General features: G+C 63.6%; 2 protein-coding genes across 3 annotated transcripts; one reads left to right on the top strand and one right to left on the bottom strand.

Annotated features, from left to right (window-relative positions):
• Positions 1-1097: 1097 nt before the first annotated feature.
• Positions 1098-12627, bottom strand: Tnfaip2 (TNF alpha induced protein 2). Of its 2 annotated transcripts, none has more exons than XM_042696902.1 (12): positions 12577-12627; positions 9910-10258; positions 8879-9515; positions 7219-7333; positions 6977-7099; positions 6694-6794; positions 5693-5791; positions 5194-5326; positions 4333-4455; positions 4000-4155; positions 3721-3842; positions 1098-2158 (listed from the first exon to the last, which is right to left on the bottom strand). In XM_042696902.1, the coding sequence occupies exons 2-12, from the start codon at positions 10241-10243 to the stop codon at positions 2017-2019; spliced, it is 2085 nt and encodes a 694-aa protein (XP_042552836.1). In that variant the 5' UTR covers positions 10244-10258; positions 12577-12627; the 3' UTR covers positions 1098-2016. The 2 variants fall into 2 exon arrangements, with proteins under 2 accessions (XP_042552836.1, XP_042552835.1); XM_042696901.1 differs by lacking the exon at positions 12577-12627 and adding an exon at positions 10432-10690.
• LOC122122616 (basic proline-rich protein-like) lies at positions 10778-14600 on the top strand. Its single transcript, XM_042696895.1, has 4 exons — positions 10778-10854; positions 12280-13233; positions 13523-13649; positions 14538-14600. The coding sequence occupies exons 1-4, from the start codon at positions 10778-10780 to the stop codon at positions 14598-14600; spliced, it is 1221 nt and encodes a 406-aa protein (XP_042552829.1).
• The last annotated feature ends 1534 nt before the right edge of the window (positions 14601-16134 follow it).

Genomic DNA, 16134 nt, shown 5'->3' with positions numbered 1-16134 from the left:
TCTGCACCTCAGCCCTTCGCCCGGCCCCCTCCGACAGGCCTCCCTCCCCTCCCCACCCTCCTGCATCCTCCACCCCTTCTTTCCTAGTTCCTGCAGGTCTGCTCTGGCCAGGCGGCAGCCCCTCAAGTCATGGGATCCAGCCAATTCCCCAGAGCCACAGCAGAGCTGCCGGCGTGATCGCCGCTCGGCTCTCCACGTGCTCTTGGGGGGAAGTATCTCATGTGGGGTGGGGGCACTGTCCCACATTCTCCAGGCCTCGAGACCTCCAGCACCCCCAGCCGCCATCAGCCCTGGCATGGAACTCTCCAGAAAGGGCCTCCCTCCTCCCCTCTCCAGCTTCCTGGGTCCCGATGGACAGCTGCCTTTTGGAGCCTTCCCTGGGCTCTGTGGAACGGCTGTCACACTCTCCCCAGGATCTTTGCTCTGTCCCCTAATCCTGGGCCAGAACTCGCGTGCAGAGGTCTCCCCTGCCCCCTCCCCCCACCACACTGGGAGCTCCCGTTCACTGCGGCCGTTTTCACGGTCAGTTCTACGACTGTGAGTCCACGCCGGGCCCAAGCACGGAGTTAGAACGGTGGAGTCCACTCCCCACCCCTGCAGCCCTCATCGGAGCGTCCCAACGGCACCCACCATGCTGGCCCCAGCTCGCAGGGAAGTGGCCGGCATTCTCCTGACTGGAGTGCAGGGGGCGCCAGAGAGCTGACTGAAAGACGGCGATTTGCCCAGACCCCAGACTGGGAAAGCCCCCAAAGACATGCCTCATCCCACCACAGGCTTGCAGCTCCCAAAACTGACCACTCAAAGCCACTCTTAAAGTCACGTTTATACCAAAGCGTACGACGCTGAGCATAGTACACATGTACAAAAGCAGTACTATAAAAATAATACTAACATCAAACGAGCTAACTCCTACAAACACCTTTGTGCACCCACAGTGTTCTAAAACAGTACCTGGGAAGGGGGGATAGATGCAGAGAGCCGGCTCTCACCCACCGCTGGGCACTGGAGAGGCCATGGAGACCGGGTCAGGCCCGGCCCGTGGGGTGGTAGAGGCCTACCAGGAGACTGGACTTTGCTGGAGTGGAAGGAATGGGGGGGGGGGGGGGGACGAGCAGAACGGCTGCCCCACGGTGTTCTCGTGCCAATTCTAGACAGCGTGACTGTTGGTGACACAGAAGATGGGAACGGAGGTCGCTTACAGCTGACCTTAAAGCGGAGACGGGTGAAGGTTCTCGACGGGGGCCTTTGGTTTTGGAGCGGGAGGCAGCGCGTGGGAGAGGACTGATGCCACGCCGCGCCGCAGGCCCTGCGGGTGGGAGGCCCGGAAGCGCCTCCCCAAATCCTGCCTCCTCCCACAATTGATTTTCTGTGGTCAGAATCCAGACCGAGCACGTGGAGACGTGCTACAGCAGCAGCAGGGAAGGAACCCAGAGCTCGCCCCGCCCAGCCCGTCCTCAGTCACGCAGGCGCCTAGCGGCCTGCGCCAAGCTGCGGTAGACGCTCAGCCTCCTGTGTCCACTCTCCAGAGTCCTCGAAGAGTGCAGAGAGTCTAGGCCGGAGCCTAGACAGACAGATGGCCCTGTCAGGACCACAGCACAATCCAGAAGTGGGCTCTGACGCTGACTCTGCTCCCGCTCACCACAGGATCCCAGTGAAGAGTCCACCGTTTCCACTCCCTTCCGGTTCAGTCTTCAGGTCTAGACTTGCTGCCCAGTTCGTGGTGGCTGGGAGGGAGGAGGCTCGGCCCCCAGCCCCGGAGAGCTGGAGGGGCTGCTCGCATGGTTAGGACACAGACTGGAGAAGCCGGGCTCTCCTTGCCCGGCTCCCTTCTTTTTGGGCACACACCATTAGCCACCATCTGCAGCTTCCCTCAGCGGACTGGAGTCTGTCCACTTCCAGCTGCCGGGGTTCTAGTCCAGTGCCTAGCTGGCAGAAGGAGCGGGCAGAGCGGAGGAGCCGGTGGGACAGTGCCCGATGCTCGCTGTCCCTCACAAGCAGGTCAGACCGCAGCAAATGCTAACCAACATTTATAAGTGAAAACAGGGACCTGGAGGGCTCCTGCACCCCTGTGCTGATGTCTAGAATGTTCCGGATGCTCCTGACGTCGCTGCTGGACAGGTTCCCCTTGATGGCCAGGATGGCGCTCAGGTGGTCTTTGCTGGCAAGCAGAGTGCTCTGTCAGCCAAGTGTCAGCCACGCCCCTCTCTCACAGCATCCCCAGCTCTCCAGGCTCCAGACCCACCACAGGACCCCTGCCCGAGGGGCCCCTCTTCCACTGCACTGCGCCCAGCATTCTGTTCTTCCAGAACCTTCCTCCTCATGCCCTCAAGGTGATCAGCTACTTCCTACCCTTTAGGTCTTGCCTCTCCCCAAAGGCTTTTCCAGCTTTCAAGTCAAAAACTCCACCAGCTATTCAAGATCTGGGTTAAACTCTCCAACTTGAAACTGTCTTTATTCCTTCTCCTCGCCTCTGGTCCTCAACAGACTATAGGCTATGCCGGGGAAGACTGAGGCCTGGTCTTGTATTTCACTGTACCCAAGGGCTTAGAACAGAGTCAGGGATCTAGGATAGATACTAGTTGTTGATGGGATGAACAGGTAGGTAGGTAGGTAGTAGAGGGATGAACAGGTAGGTAGGTGGGTAGATGTATGGAAAAGTAGACCAGTGGACAAATGGATAGATAGAAGCATGGATACGATGGATGGATGGATGGATGGATGGATGGATGGATGGATGGATGATTGATGAATAGGATAAGTGGGTATGGGGACAGATTGACAGATGGAGGATGGATGGATGATGGTGGATGGCTGGATAGATTTTGGATGATGGTGGATGGCTGGATAGATGATGGATGCATAGATGGATGGATGATGGATGAATAGGATAAATGGGTATGTGAATAGATGGATAGATGGAGGATGGATGGATGATGGCTAGACAGATGATGGGTGGTGATGAGTGGATAGATAGGTGGAGGATGGGTGGAGGATGGGTAAATGGATGATGGGTGGATAGTTGGATGGATGATGGATGGATGATGGGTGGATGAGGGGTGGATGGATGGATGGCTGGATGGATGGATAGGCGGATGGATGGATGATGGGTGAATGATGGGTAGATGGATGATGGTGGATAGGTGGATGGATGGATGGATGATGGGTGGATGGATGGATGGGTGGATGGATGATGGATGGTGGGTGGGTAGTTGAGTAGACAGTGTGGGTGCCTGTGTGGGTGAATGAATGAATGAATGGACAGGCATGGATGAGGTCCACCCCAGTTGCTGTCCGTTCATACTTCTCCTCCTACCTCAGAGGACCTGGCTCATCAGAGCCTCCACAGAAGGCCCAGGGCCCAGGACACAGGTCCAGTCTCAAAAAACCCATAAGCTGAAAGGTAGGCACGGCCTCTGTAGTCTCTGTGCAAGCACTCTGATCTGCGCACAGCACACTGAGCTCTCCTCAGCTGCATCCCCCGGGACGCATCCTTTCAGGCTTCCGCTGTAGAGTGGATGAACAGTGCCACCCTTGCAGAGCTGTACTGGGGGCCAGGGGCATGGATTCCTGGCTAAGATCTTGGCACAGTGCCTGGCACGTGGTCGGCACCCAGCACGCGTCAGCCGCCCTAGGAGGTACTGGCAGCTGAGCCAGTCGGGCCTTGAGGGGCTGATGTCAGCTCCGGCGGGGCTGGGAAGGACCGCGCCAAGTCCTCCTCACCTGAAGTCAGGGTAGCAGGTGGCGTAGGTGGCCACCTCGATCTTGATGGCGCTGGGGTCCTGCAGTCGGATGATCTCAGCGAGAGAGGGGAGGGCGGGGTGTAGCCAGGTTGCGGGGGACCCCTGTAGGCATGGGGCTGGTTGAGAAGGGCTGCCTCTGCTCCCAGGGAAGCTGGGGGGGGGGTGGAGCGGGGGCTCAGGGAGGTCTGGAGGGGCCGGGGGCTTGGCGAGCAGCAGCAGCAAACCATCCCAAGGGCCCCCGGGAGCTGGGTGGGCTCACATTGTGCGTGCAGAAATGCTGGATGGCGTTGGCGTTGGCCAGGATGTGCCTGGCCAGCTGCTGCTGCTGCTCTGCGGTCTTGAGGACCAGGCGCCGCTTGCTGAGGCGGATGATGTATTCCTTCACCAGGTTTAAGTGCACGGCCTCCATGAGCTCCTGGGTGGGGAGCAGGGGTGGGGTGAGCCGGCCGCTCTCGATGCCCCGTGCCCGGGAGTCCGGAGTCACCTCGGCAGTGGCAGCTAGGTGCAGAGACAGGAACGGGCGGGGCGGCCCTGTGCCAGCACAAGTATCTGAGCCGCTGCCACCCACAGGCCCACCCTCCAATCCTCTCACCTCCCGGAAACAGGCGTGCAGTTCCAAGAACTCGGGCAGCCTCTGAGACACCAGGGCCAGGATCTCATCCAGGGTCTCTGCAGCTGCCGCCCAGCGGGTCTGCGTGAACCTCTTAAAGAGCGGCTGAGGCAGGACGGGCGGGTCAGGAAGGCGCAGACGCCTCACGTGCGCCTCACACACACACATGTGCCTGGCGGGCTTAGGACTCCCCCAGAAACCGGATGGAGCCCAAGTCCCAGCTCACAGACAGGAAGTGGAAGCAGGGTCTGTGCACTCTTCTCCAAGGTCACGGAGCCGTGGGGCCTGGCGGCGTGGCAGCCCCTCTGCAGGCCTCGGGCCTTTCCCACCGCCTCCCCCTTAAACAAATAAATTCCTACATAAACAAGGCCTTGCGCCTGGCTGGGCATGGAGCCCGGAGAATGTCACCCGTGGTCACTGCTTGGGCCTTTAATATCCCCGGCTGGCCCTGGCCTCCTGTCTCGGACACTGGCAGGAAACCCTGCCTCTGCCTTTCTGTGGACCCCGGGCCTCCTCTCTGCAGAGTTCTTGGCTCCCAGGACACACAGCCAGCAGCCAAAGGCCCTGAGCACCAAGGGCAGTGGTTGGGGACGGGGCACTGAGACCTCTCCAGGTCAAGCGAGCCACAAGAGTGGGTGGAGGGTGCGGTAAAGAGCCCTCCGGAGACCACTGCCCACGCGCCCCGGCTCACCCACGCTGCCCACGCGCCCCAGCACCACCGCGCCTGACCACCAGTGCCTCCCACAGGGCCAGGCAGCTCTGGCCACCTAGGGGCATGGCTCCTGGGCCTCCCCTGCCTGGGCCTCCCTCTTGTGCCAAGCTGAGGGTGAGAGGCTCTGCTACCTTCAGGTCCGTGAACAGGCTCTGGAGCAGGGTGTGGAAGCCACGAGCCTTGAGCTCAGTTAGGGGGGTCAGCAGGTGGCCTAGGAGATTCTGTGGTATCTGCTGGTTCTGCTCCATGGATTCCATGGATGTCCTGTGCAGTGGGGACAGGAAGGTCAGAGCAGCCTGCCCGGCCTCTGACCTCGGTCAGCGAGCCGGTGTAACCTTCCTGCCTGCAAGGATCCCCCATTCCCTGTGGGATCAAGGCCAGTGCTCCAGCACCCGCCCTACACAAGCACATGCCCGCAGCAGCGCCCACGGCCGGCGCTCCACCCCTAGGTGGCCTTGTACATCCCCTCACCGTGAGTAGCCCGCAGATGGCTGGCCACGCGGGCTCCTCCAGCGGTACAAATCACTCTGGGGCAGATCCTGCTCACTTTAATTTCGTGTCTTTGCGAAAGCCTCCCTTCCTCCCCTCCCTCCCCGTCTCTCCCCCAGGCAAGCCCCCCCAGCCCCTCACCGGAAAGACAGGCAGTTGTTGATGTTGGCCATGACATTGGCCCTGTAGTGTCTCAGCTGTCTGCCTCTCTCCAGAAACTCATCAAAGGCGCACTGGTAGCTGGCAAAACCAGAAGGGACACTTGAGGATGCGCGTGCGCAGGGCCTCTGGATGCTCCATCTGCTTGTCTCTCCGTGGCCCGGGGAAGGCCCCTAGAGACCGTGCCACTGGCCGCACACGCTAAGGCCTCTTAGGAAGGTGCTGTCCAACTCTGGGGTCCTCACTCCTCCTGCAAGGCCCCTCCCCTTCCCTGGTCCCCCCTGTCTCTTCAGGAAGTGCTGTAGGTGGCTTCAGAGCTGGGAACAATCAGTTAATGCCGGGTTGGAAAGGGAGGTGGCAGGGCTCCAGTCCCGGGGCACATCCTCTCTGAAGCAGACTGCTCCTCTGTGCAGAGCTTTGTGGATGGGGTGGGGTGGAGGCCGAGGCCTCGTGCTCACTCCCATAGTGGGAGGCTACCACACCCTGTGACAGGAGCAGCGGGGAGGGGCGGGGGACTGGTGGCTCTGAATGGCAGCGAAGGTCAGGGCTGATGTTACTGGAATCCCCACCCTGCCTAAGACTCAGGGAGGACCATGAGTACAGAGGTCCCGCAGGGCCCTCCTGAGCCTGTGCAGACGCCCCTTTCAGAGCCCCTCCTGTGCCCCAGGGACACGCGCACCTCCTCAGGAGCCCCCTGAGCCCCACGGACACGCGCACCTCCTCAGGAGCCCCCTGAGCCCCAGGGACACACGCACCTCCTCAGGAGCCCCCTGAGCCCCACGGACACGCGCACCTCCTCAGGAGCCCCCTGAGCCCCAGGGACACACGCACCTCCTCAGGAGCCCCCTGAGCCCCACGGACACGCGCACCTCCTCAGGAGCCCCCTGAGCCCCAGGGACACACGCACCTCCTCAGGAGCCCCCTGAGCCCCAGGGACACACGCACCTCCTCAGGAGCCCCCTGAGCCCCAGGGACACACGCACCTCCTCAGGAGCCCAAGCAGCTCCACCAGCAGCATGTGGGATACCTGCGTGGCCAGGGCGGGGGTGATGGACCCGGCCTTGGTCTGACCTTGGGAGATGATCTGTGGGGGGAGAGGGGGAGTCAAGCAGGCGCCGGCCTGGGCTTTGGCCTGGCAAGGAGGGAGCGCTCCCCAGGGCATGAGTGGACACGGACACATCCCGGGGTGTGAGTGGACACAGGCTCCACCTGGGCATGCACAGCCATCCCTGCTTACCCTGCGCCTGAGAGGGCAGTTCACAGTACCTGAATGATATCTATGGCCAGCTCGCTGTGGCAGTGGCCGTCCAGCCTCTGGGGGGCCACATCTTGGGCCCAGCGCTGGGACTCCAGGTTCAAGGCTCGGGTCATCAGCTCTCTCATGTTGGCCTGGAGGGGAAGGGCAGTCATCATGCCACAGGCCTGCCGCCCTGCTCACCTGGAAGTACCTGGCGTGCTCCCTGCTGGGGCCCCGCCCTCCCCAGCCCTGCCCCCAGCGCGGGACTCACCACCTCATTGGACAGGAACGTGTTCTCCAGCAGTCTGATCTGCTGGGTGCTTAGGAGGCCCCCCAGACCCACGCCTTGCAGCTCCCCCGCCAGCTTGGGGCTGTTGAGGATTTCACTGTGGGAAAGAAGCGGGGGGGGGGTGAGGGGGGAGCTGACAGGGGGGCTGTGTGTCTCAGCAGGAGACGCAGACCCTCACACTCTTAGCCTCTCCCCTCCCCGCTCCCATGTCCAAGGATGGGCCCTCAGCTACCGGGCGGATTTAAGGCCCAAAACCATGCCTGCTCTGAAAGACCCCCAAATCCATCCATCTAGAGGCTGCCCTGGCCTGTGTCCTACCAGCCCTTCCCCCCCCCCCCCGGCCCTTTGCGGGACCCCTCCCCTGGCCTCCCTGCTGCCAGCCTCCACCAACTGTACCCCATCACCCACAGTCTCCTTTCCAGACTGATCCCACAAAGACTGCTCACAAGGACAAAGCCCAACTCCTGACCCCCGAGCCCATCCCACTGCTCCCCAGAGCGGACACTGAGGGGGAGACCCCAGGAAGGACTGCCGTGGAGTGGCTGGCCCTCTGGAGCACTGTTGTACTTCCACCGGGTGCCGGGCCTCCCAGGAGACCTGCCCAGTCCTGGCATCCTAAAGGTTCTTTGTCTGCCTGGAGGTTTCAGAACGGCCTCTCCGTACCCCTCACCCAGGCTCTGTGAAGTGGCCCCTCTACTGCCCACACTTTGGGCCACATGGACCCCAATAATGTCTCCTTACACCCGATGCCCTGGCTGGCTTAGTGTCCCTCTTGGCTCTGTCACTGGGGCTGGGCCCAGCCCACACATGGCAGGACCAGGCTGGCCCCAGCATTTCCGGGTGAGTCAGAAGCCGGCAGGAACTGGACAAGGATCTAGATAAAGATCTAGCAGCTCCAGGCCCTGTGCCTGTTTCCCTTGGCCCCGCTGGCCCCTCACCTACCCCTACCCCGCAGCACTCTTTCCCTGGCTCTTCTACCAGAACCTGGCCCTCCCCACCAGCAGAGCCCATGGCCACCAGAAGGTCCCGAAGACCCGCAGACACTGCCCCTGTCACTTCCGCCTTCCTTCCTTCCTTCCACTTGAGACTTAGGTCAGGGTGGGGAGATAGCAGGGGCTGAGCACCTGCATGGCCTGGACAGTTCCACCTGCAACTCAAGCCCCTTCCCCCAAGCTTGAGTGAATGGAATTGGAGCCAATCAGAGGATGGGGTTAAAGTGCTGGGTACCAGCTGCCTCTCCTGCCACAGAGGCTCTCAGCGGAGGAGCTCCTGCTCTTGGCACGCAGGCCCTACATGGCGCTCACCACAGGTGACCCTGCACAGCAGGCCTGTCCCAAGAAGACGCTGACCCCTCTCAACCCCTGCTGACCCCACTCAACCCCGGCTGACTCCTGGTAACCCCTGCCTGTCCTGTTACTGGCGGATGCCCTGACAGCAGCCCCACGCGTGGCATCCCATGCCCCGAAGCTGCCCAGCGCGCCCTGCCTACCCATCCCCTGAGACCCCACATCCATTTAGCCGAGCGTCTGGCTCTGTCCTCCTGCCCAGACCTGGCTCCTTTGAGTCCAGTCCTAAGGCGCCCTCGGCCGTGCGCTCGATGCCCCCCCCCCCCGCCCCAGCACCCCGCCAGCGCCGCCCTCACTTGGGGTACAAGTTCTGCGCCCAGAGCAGCAGCAGGTAGGTGTCGCGCTCGCACAGCTCGAACTGCGCCAGGGCGCCCGCGTGCGCCGCGAAGAGCTGGTGGTAGCTGCGGGCGTAGGTGGCCACCACGTCGAACTCGGCGGGGAAGAGCGGCTTGAGCCGCTCCACCACGGCGCCCAGGTCCTCCTTCATGGTGCGGCCCATGCGCAGGAAGGCGCTCTCGGCCTCCGAGCGGCCCGCGGCGCCCGCGGCGCCCGCGGCCGGCCGCGCCATGCGCTCGGCCGCCGCCTCGGCCACCGCGCCGCGCCACAGCTGCAGCCAGCGCCGCGGCCGCGCGGGCGCCAGCGCCGCCGCCCCGGGCCCCGCCGCCGCCGCGCGCCGGTCCTCGCGCTCCTGCTCCTGCAGCACCGCCAGCGCCTGGCGCAGCCGGCCCGGCGCCGCCTCCAGGGGCCGCCGCAGCACGCCCAGCACCTGCGGCCGCAGCAGCGCGTACAGCGCCTCCACCTTGCTCTGCCGCAGCACCAGCTCCGTCTCGCTCGCGCCCGCCGCCGCCGCCGCCTCCAGCTCCCGCTCCAGCGCCAGCAGCGGCCGCGCCGCCTCCAGCCGCCCGCTCTCCAGCGCCTCCTTCAGCTCCTCCACTGCGCCAGAGACCCGCGTCAGGAACCCGCGCCCCGGCCCCGCCGCGGGGCACGAGCACCGGCCCCTCGGCCCACACCGTCCTGCGCGAACGGCCGCTTTCCCTCCCCGCCCCGCCCGGGCACGGACGCGAGCTACCCCGACAGAACCGCGGCCCGGGCAGCCGCCCCCGGGGCCCCCACCCCGCGACCCGCCGGCCCCGCCCACCTGCGGACCCCGCCCCGAAGGCCCCGCCCTCCCACGGACCCCGCCCTGAAGGCTCCGCCCACCCGTGGACCCCCGAAGGCCCCGCCCACCCGTGGGCCCCGCCGGCCCCGCCCTCTCGCGGACCCCGCCCCGAAGGCCCCGCCCACCCGTGGGCCCCGCCGGCCCCGCCCTCCCGCGGACCCCGGCTACCTGTGGGCAGTGGGCCGTCCAGCTCTGGCTCCGGCTTGGGCTCGTTCTCCGGCTCTGCGGGGCTAGGCTGACTCTCCTCCCTCTTCTTCTTCTTCTTCCTCCCCTTGGTGAAGACGCTGAACATGTTGGCCAGTCCTTTTGACTTCTTCTTGGCAGCCCCTTCCGCCTCCCCGTCGGGGGCCGCCCCGGCCTCCGGGGCCGGGGTCAGATCTTCCGAGGACGCCTCTGACATGGAGGCCTCGGACTCCGACGAAGACTGCGGTTTGGCGCGGTCTCCAGGGGTGCCGAGAGTCTCTGGCACAAGGCCCTGGAAGAAGGTCATCATCTTCAGCATCACCCAGGCTCAGACCTGCAGGTTTGGGGTGTGGAATGAAGGAGATCTGCGCTAGTCACAGCGGTACAGACTCCCGGCCCCAGGGCATAGCTGGGTGGCAGCACTGAGCGCTTGATCTGATTTCACCGTACAACTAACTACCAGGGCCCCAGGCCATTTCTGTGGCCGGATGAGAACCCAGCACGCACCCCTTCCCTGGCCACAGACGCTGCACACGAACACCTCCTCTTCCCGCGTTCCATGGCCCCTCACAGAAGTTCACATGCAGCAGGGAAGAGGCTGGGAACCCCAAGCTTCCCTGCACAGGAGGGGCCTTCTCTGTTCTTCTCCCTCATCCCTCCAGGCTCTAGGGAAGAGGCAGAGTTCATGCTGCTGTCTCTTTGGATGGAGCAAGAACAGAGGCTCAGAAAGATAGAGCCCGGTCATGTGTCCACAGACCTCCAGCCAGCACCCACACCTCCTGCCCAGCTCAGCCCAGCCCGGCACAGAGCCTCCCTGCAGTTCTTACTTGGCTTTCAGATCATGAAAGTTGCCATGAACAGAAACACAGCTGCTCTTACTGGGGCTACAGAGAGAGCAGAGCCTGACCCCATGCTGGTCTCAGAGGTCAGGTTAGCAGAAAACATAGGGCTTCAAGTGCTGGGCCCTAAAACCAAACCCCAGTCTGCCAAAGAAGGCATGGATCCCCTCAGACAGTGAGGCAGACAGGGGGAGCCTCTCCGGGCTCCCCCTCAGAGAGCCTCTCACGGTGACAGAGGGCTCAGCAAGGCTGGGTGCTGCGTGTGGTCACCCAGCGGCAGTGTTGTGGAACCCAGGCTTCCCGCCTCCCACCCTACCCTGCCCTGCTCCCAAACCCGGTGACGTCATCTTCACAAGCGCTCCGGGTTTCTACACCCTTCCTGGGTGCCCATCCCATCTCTTCCCTCCCAAACGGAAAGGGTGTCATTTCACTTCAAATATCCCTGTGTTCCGCAGCTGGCTCTTGGAAGTCAGGAAATGCGGCTCCTATGTCTAGCTTTTCTTGTCACCCCATCCAGAGAGGCAGGGCCGAGGGAGGGGAGCACAGCCAAACCAGAGGTGCGGTAAGCTGGCATGAGCCGTCGCCACGGCCCTGCCTGACCTGCCGGTAACTGCCATAACCTGTAGCCATGGTGCCACCTGCCCGAACCTCTCTGGAGAATAAACACACAAGCGGAATCTCCTGCTTATCAAGATGACTTGCGGCCGCGAGGCAGGCAAGGGCTCGCTGGGAAGGAGGTCTACAGAACGCGGCTGCACAGGGCTGGGCTTAGGCCTTCTCCCCACAGCCCCTTTCGCTTCTGGCGGCGCAGCTGCCTGGGCCCAGCCTCTGAGCAGCGTGTCCCACACCCTGGGGTTTGGACAGGGGAAGCTAGGGTTCCTCCCCCAACAACCTCCAATTTCCAGCACCGAGCCCTGCACTCGCGGATCTCAGCTGCCTCCCAGCCTCATTCAGGCTGAGAATTCCACCCCCGGACCAGGAAGGCAGAGCCAAGGCCCACCAGGCCGGGCCTCCGAATTCCACCCTCCCGGCCCGTCCATCCTACCCCATCTGCGCGCCAAGCATCGATAGGAGCTGTCTGGCAGGGGAGCTGCCTGCTCCATCCCAGGTGCCCTGTCCCTCGGTCCTCCTCCTGGGCTGGGAGGGGTGGCCAGCGCCGCTGCCCGCGTCCCTCCCCAGCTCTCACGCGGCTTCGGGGTGCACACGTGCTGGGCCGGGCCAGCTCCGGGGGCCCCGGGCCTGTCCCGCTCTGCACCTCTCCCCTCATGCCAGCGTGAGGACTGGACTAGACTGCCCCCCTTCTTTCATGGGCCTCAGTTTCCTCTCTGTAAAATGTGGAGACCCCCATCTCTCAGGACTGCTCAGGACAGCGGCAAGGACGGCCCCCAGGCGGCCGGGGAAAGCCAGCCCCTTCCCGGCCGGGCCGCGGCCCGCCAGTGGCGCTGCTGGGGACACACGCGTGCTCCCGCGCACATCCGGGCCCCAGACGACGACCCCGGCCCGGTCCCGGTGACAGGGGTGGCACATCCGGGCCCCAGACGACGACCCCGGCCCGGTCCCGCCCCTCCCTTCCCCGGCTGGAGCCCGAGCCGCAGCCCCCCCCCCCTTCGCGCGCGGAGCCCCGGCATTGGCGGGGCCGCGGGGGCCAGGCCGCTCGGAGGGTCCCGTCCCGTCCCGTCGGTCCCTCCGTCCCGTCCCGTCGGTCCCTCCGTCCCGTCCCGTCGGTCCCTCCGTCGGCCGCCAGGCGCCCCAGGCCGCTCCGCGGGAAGCGGCCCGGACGCAGGCGGGCGCGCGGCGGCCCCAGGTCACTCACCGTGTCCGGTCGGACGCCGCTGCCCCGGCCCCGCTGGGCCCGGCCTGAAATAGCCGCAGGCCCCGCCCCCGCCCGCCCGCCCCGCCCGCCGCGGTCAGCGCGGAAAACCCGCGGGCGGAGCCCGGCGGCCCGGGCGGGCGCCGTCCCCCCGCCGGCCGGCCATTGTCCACACCGGCCCGACCGGCTGCCAAGGCCACGGCCGCGTCACAGCCGGGGCCGGGGAGCCGCCCGCCCCCGCCCTCGGGGACCCCCTGACCTCGGGGAGCCCTCTGACCTCGGAGAGATCCCCGCTTGGGGAGACCCCAGCTCTCGGGGAGCCGCCCGCCTCCACCCGGGGAGCCCGCCCGTCCCCGCCCTCGGGCACCCCCCGCCCTCGGGGACCCCCTGCCCTCAAGGAGCCCGTCCCCGCCCTCGGGCACCCCCTGCCCTCGGGGACCCCCTGCCCTCGGGGACCCCCGCCCTCGGGGACCCCCTGCCCTCAAGGAGCCCGTCCCCGCCCTCGGGGACCCCCGCCCTCGGGGACCCCCTGCCCTCGGGGACCCCCGCCCTCGGGGACCCCCTGCCCTCAAGGAGCCCGTCCCCGCCCTCGGGGACCCCCGCCCTCGCCGGCCCAGGGCCCGGGATGCTCCTGGGGCACAGCGGCGGCCGCACAGGCCCGTGGGGCGGGCGGGCTCCTGCAGGGCCCCTCGGGGCGAGGGGCGGTGGGGTGGCCGCACGCAGCCCGGGGACCCTCCCCCCTCTGCGCAGGGCCTGCGGGCTGGGCCTGGGGCGTCGACCCCCTCCCCTCTCCCACCTCTCCCCCGGCCCCTCCTCCCCCCTCCGTCCAGGCGGGGATGGGGTGCCGGCCCCTCCCCTACCAGCTGGGAACCCGCGGGGGAGGGGGGTCGGTCACCAGGAATTTCCGCCCCCCCAGCTCGGCTCCGCCCACGCTTTGTCCGCCCCCCAGCCTGGGCTCCGCAGGACGGGGCCGGGGCTTCCTCTTCCTCGGTCCGGGTCGTGTCTGCGAGGCCCCCTGCCCTGGGGCCCTGAAGACCCCCGCTTCCGGCTGCCCCTCCGGCCGCCCAAGCCCCCAGGTCAGGGACATGCCGAGCCCAGCCCTGGTCAGGGTGCGGGGAGCGGCCGGGTGGGGAGGGCAGGCCTGGCCGCAGCCTCCTCCGCTGGGGCTGAGGCCGATTGTGCAACCAGCCCGGCCTCCATTTCACACACACACACATAGACACACACAGACAGACAGATACACATACAGACACACACACACAGACACACACACACAGACACACAGAGACAGACACACACAGAGACACAGACACACATACAGATACACATACAGACACACAAACAGACACACAGAGACACATAGAGACAGACACACATACAGACACACACACAGAGACACACATACAGATACACATACAGACACACACAGAGACACACAGACATACAGATACACACATACACACAGAGATACACACAGAGAGACAGACACACACATACACACAAACACACACACCCCAGGGCCAAATTGGGAAATTCCTGAAGAGCTCTGCAGCTTGTGTGTGCGTGTGCTCACGTGTCTACATAAATGTGTGAGGTTCATGTTTGTGCACATGTGCAGGCAGACATGTATTTCTGCTCACGTGTGTGCACGTGGGCCCTTGAGACCCTACCTGTGTGCAGAACAGCATCATGAGGGGGCTGGGCAGGCGCCGGCCACAGCCCGTCCCGGGGACACGGGGTCAGAGCTGCTGCACTTCCCTTCTTTGAGAGCGGGCATCAGGGTCAAAGGTCCCTGTGAAATCTCCAGCCCCAGAGGAACCTGAAGATGGGAGATGGGGCGCTGTGGAGGCGAGGCGGCCATCAGTGCAGGCAGCAGGGCTGGAGCCATGGAACCCCTCAGCCATTCCTGGGAGGCCTCCCCTCCCTCTCCCCCTCCCCTGCCTTCTCCTTCCCCCACCCCGCAGAAGGCGAACATCTGGAGCCACTCACAGGAGCTGCTGCATCCCTCCCCCGGCTCCAGGGCCTGAGGGGGCAGCGGGCTGGACACAGCCCACCGGCCCAGCCCAGAAGTCCTGGAGGCCAGCAGCTGGCCACCAGCCACAGTCTACTTGCACGCAACCCAGGGCTTGGGAGAGGCCCAGGACACAAGGGCATGGGATGACTACCAAGTTAATGTTTGGGGCTTTTGTTTGTTTGAGACGGGGTATTGCTCTATAGTCTAGCCTGGCCTTAAACTTGAGATCCTCTTCCTTTCACTGCCCAAGTGCTGGAATTACAGGTGTGTACCACCTGTGTTTTAATTGTGGTAAAGACATATTTGACATGGAATTTCCCACTTGAAGTGCACTAGTCAGAAGCATTAAGTATATCTGAATTGTTCATCAGCACCCACCAACCATTACCACCAGCCACCCATGAAACTTTCTGCCCCTTGCAAAACTGAAACTCTATCCCATTATTCAGGAACACCCCATTCCTTTCCCCCCAGTTCCTGGCCACCCCCAGTCAGCTGTGGGCAGAGTGATACGGTGACTGGCTTACTTTAGTGCAGTCTCTTCAAGGTTTAGCCATCTTGTAGCATGGGTCTGAGATTCCTGCTTAAGTCTGAGTTATATTCTCCTGTATGCACAGACAAGTTGTTTATTTATTTCTTCTTCTGTGGGCTCTGGTATTGCTTCCTGCTTTGGGCTGTTGTGAATAGCAATAGTACAGACAGCTACAGTGGTTAACTGTACCTCAGGAGTCCAAGATCAGGAGGACTGTGGCTCAAGGCCAGCCCACACAGAAAAGTGTGTAAGACCCCTTCCAACTTGTCATTACAACTAGACAGGAGACTGGGACCTAGAGAACTGAGGTTCTAGGGCAGGCTAGCATGAAAGTTCAAACTTCATCTCAGTGGAAGAAGCTGGGTATGGTGGAGCACGTCTGTCACCCAGCTACGGCAAAACACACCACACACACACACAACCTGGAAAATAGGAGGGCTGGGTCTGGGTGTAGAACCCAGACAAAAGCAAGACCCCACCTCAAAGTAACCAGGAGGGGAAAAGGATGAGGTGTGACTTGATGGTACACCTGTCACCTGCCCAGCAGGTAAAGGCCCCAAGTTCAAACTCCAGTACCACTAAAACAAGCACAGGGATTCTGGGAGTGCAGCGTGCAGCTATCTGCTCATGTCTTTGCTTCCCCTGGCTTTTTGGGGGGGAGGGAAGGGGGCAGTCCTGGGGCTTGAACTCAGAGCCTGGACACTGTCCCTGAGCCTCTTTGTGCTGAAGGCTAGCACTCTACCACTTGAGCCACAGCATCACTTCCAGCCTTTTCTGAGTAGTTTATTGTGGATAAGCCTTGCCTGGGCTGGCTTTGAACGGTGATGCTCAGATCTCAGCCTCCTGAGTAGCTAGGATTACAGGCGTGAGCCACCAGCACCGGGCTTTTCCCTGACTTTTGTTGGCCTCCACAAGGGCCAGGCTTTGCTAGGCCAGCAGGAAGTGATTTTCTCACACACCAGATGAAGTGGGTACTGTTTTGTCACCACCTTTTCCCAGAAGAGGAAACTGAGGC

Source organism: Dipodomys spectabilis, unplaced genomic scaffold, assembly GCF_019054845.1.
Source record: "Dipodomys spectabilis isolate Male_0828 unplaced genomic scaffold, ASM1905484v1 ptg000212l, whole genome shotgun sequence".
Classification (NCBI taxonomy): Eukaryota; Metazoa; Chordata; class Mammalia; order Rodentia; family Heteromyidae; genus Dipodomys; species Dipodomys spectabilis.
Note: the sequence above shows the minus strand (reverse complement) of the source record. Positions and strands in the feature narration are given on the sequence as shown.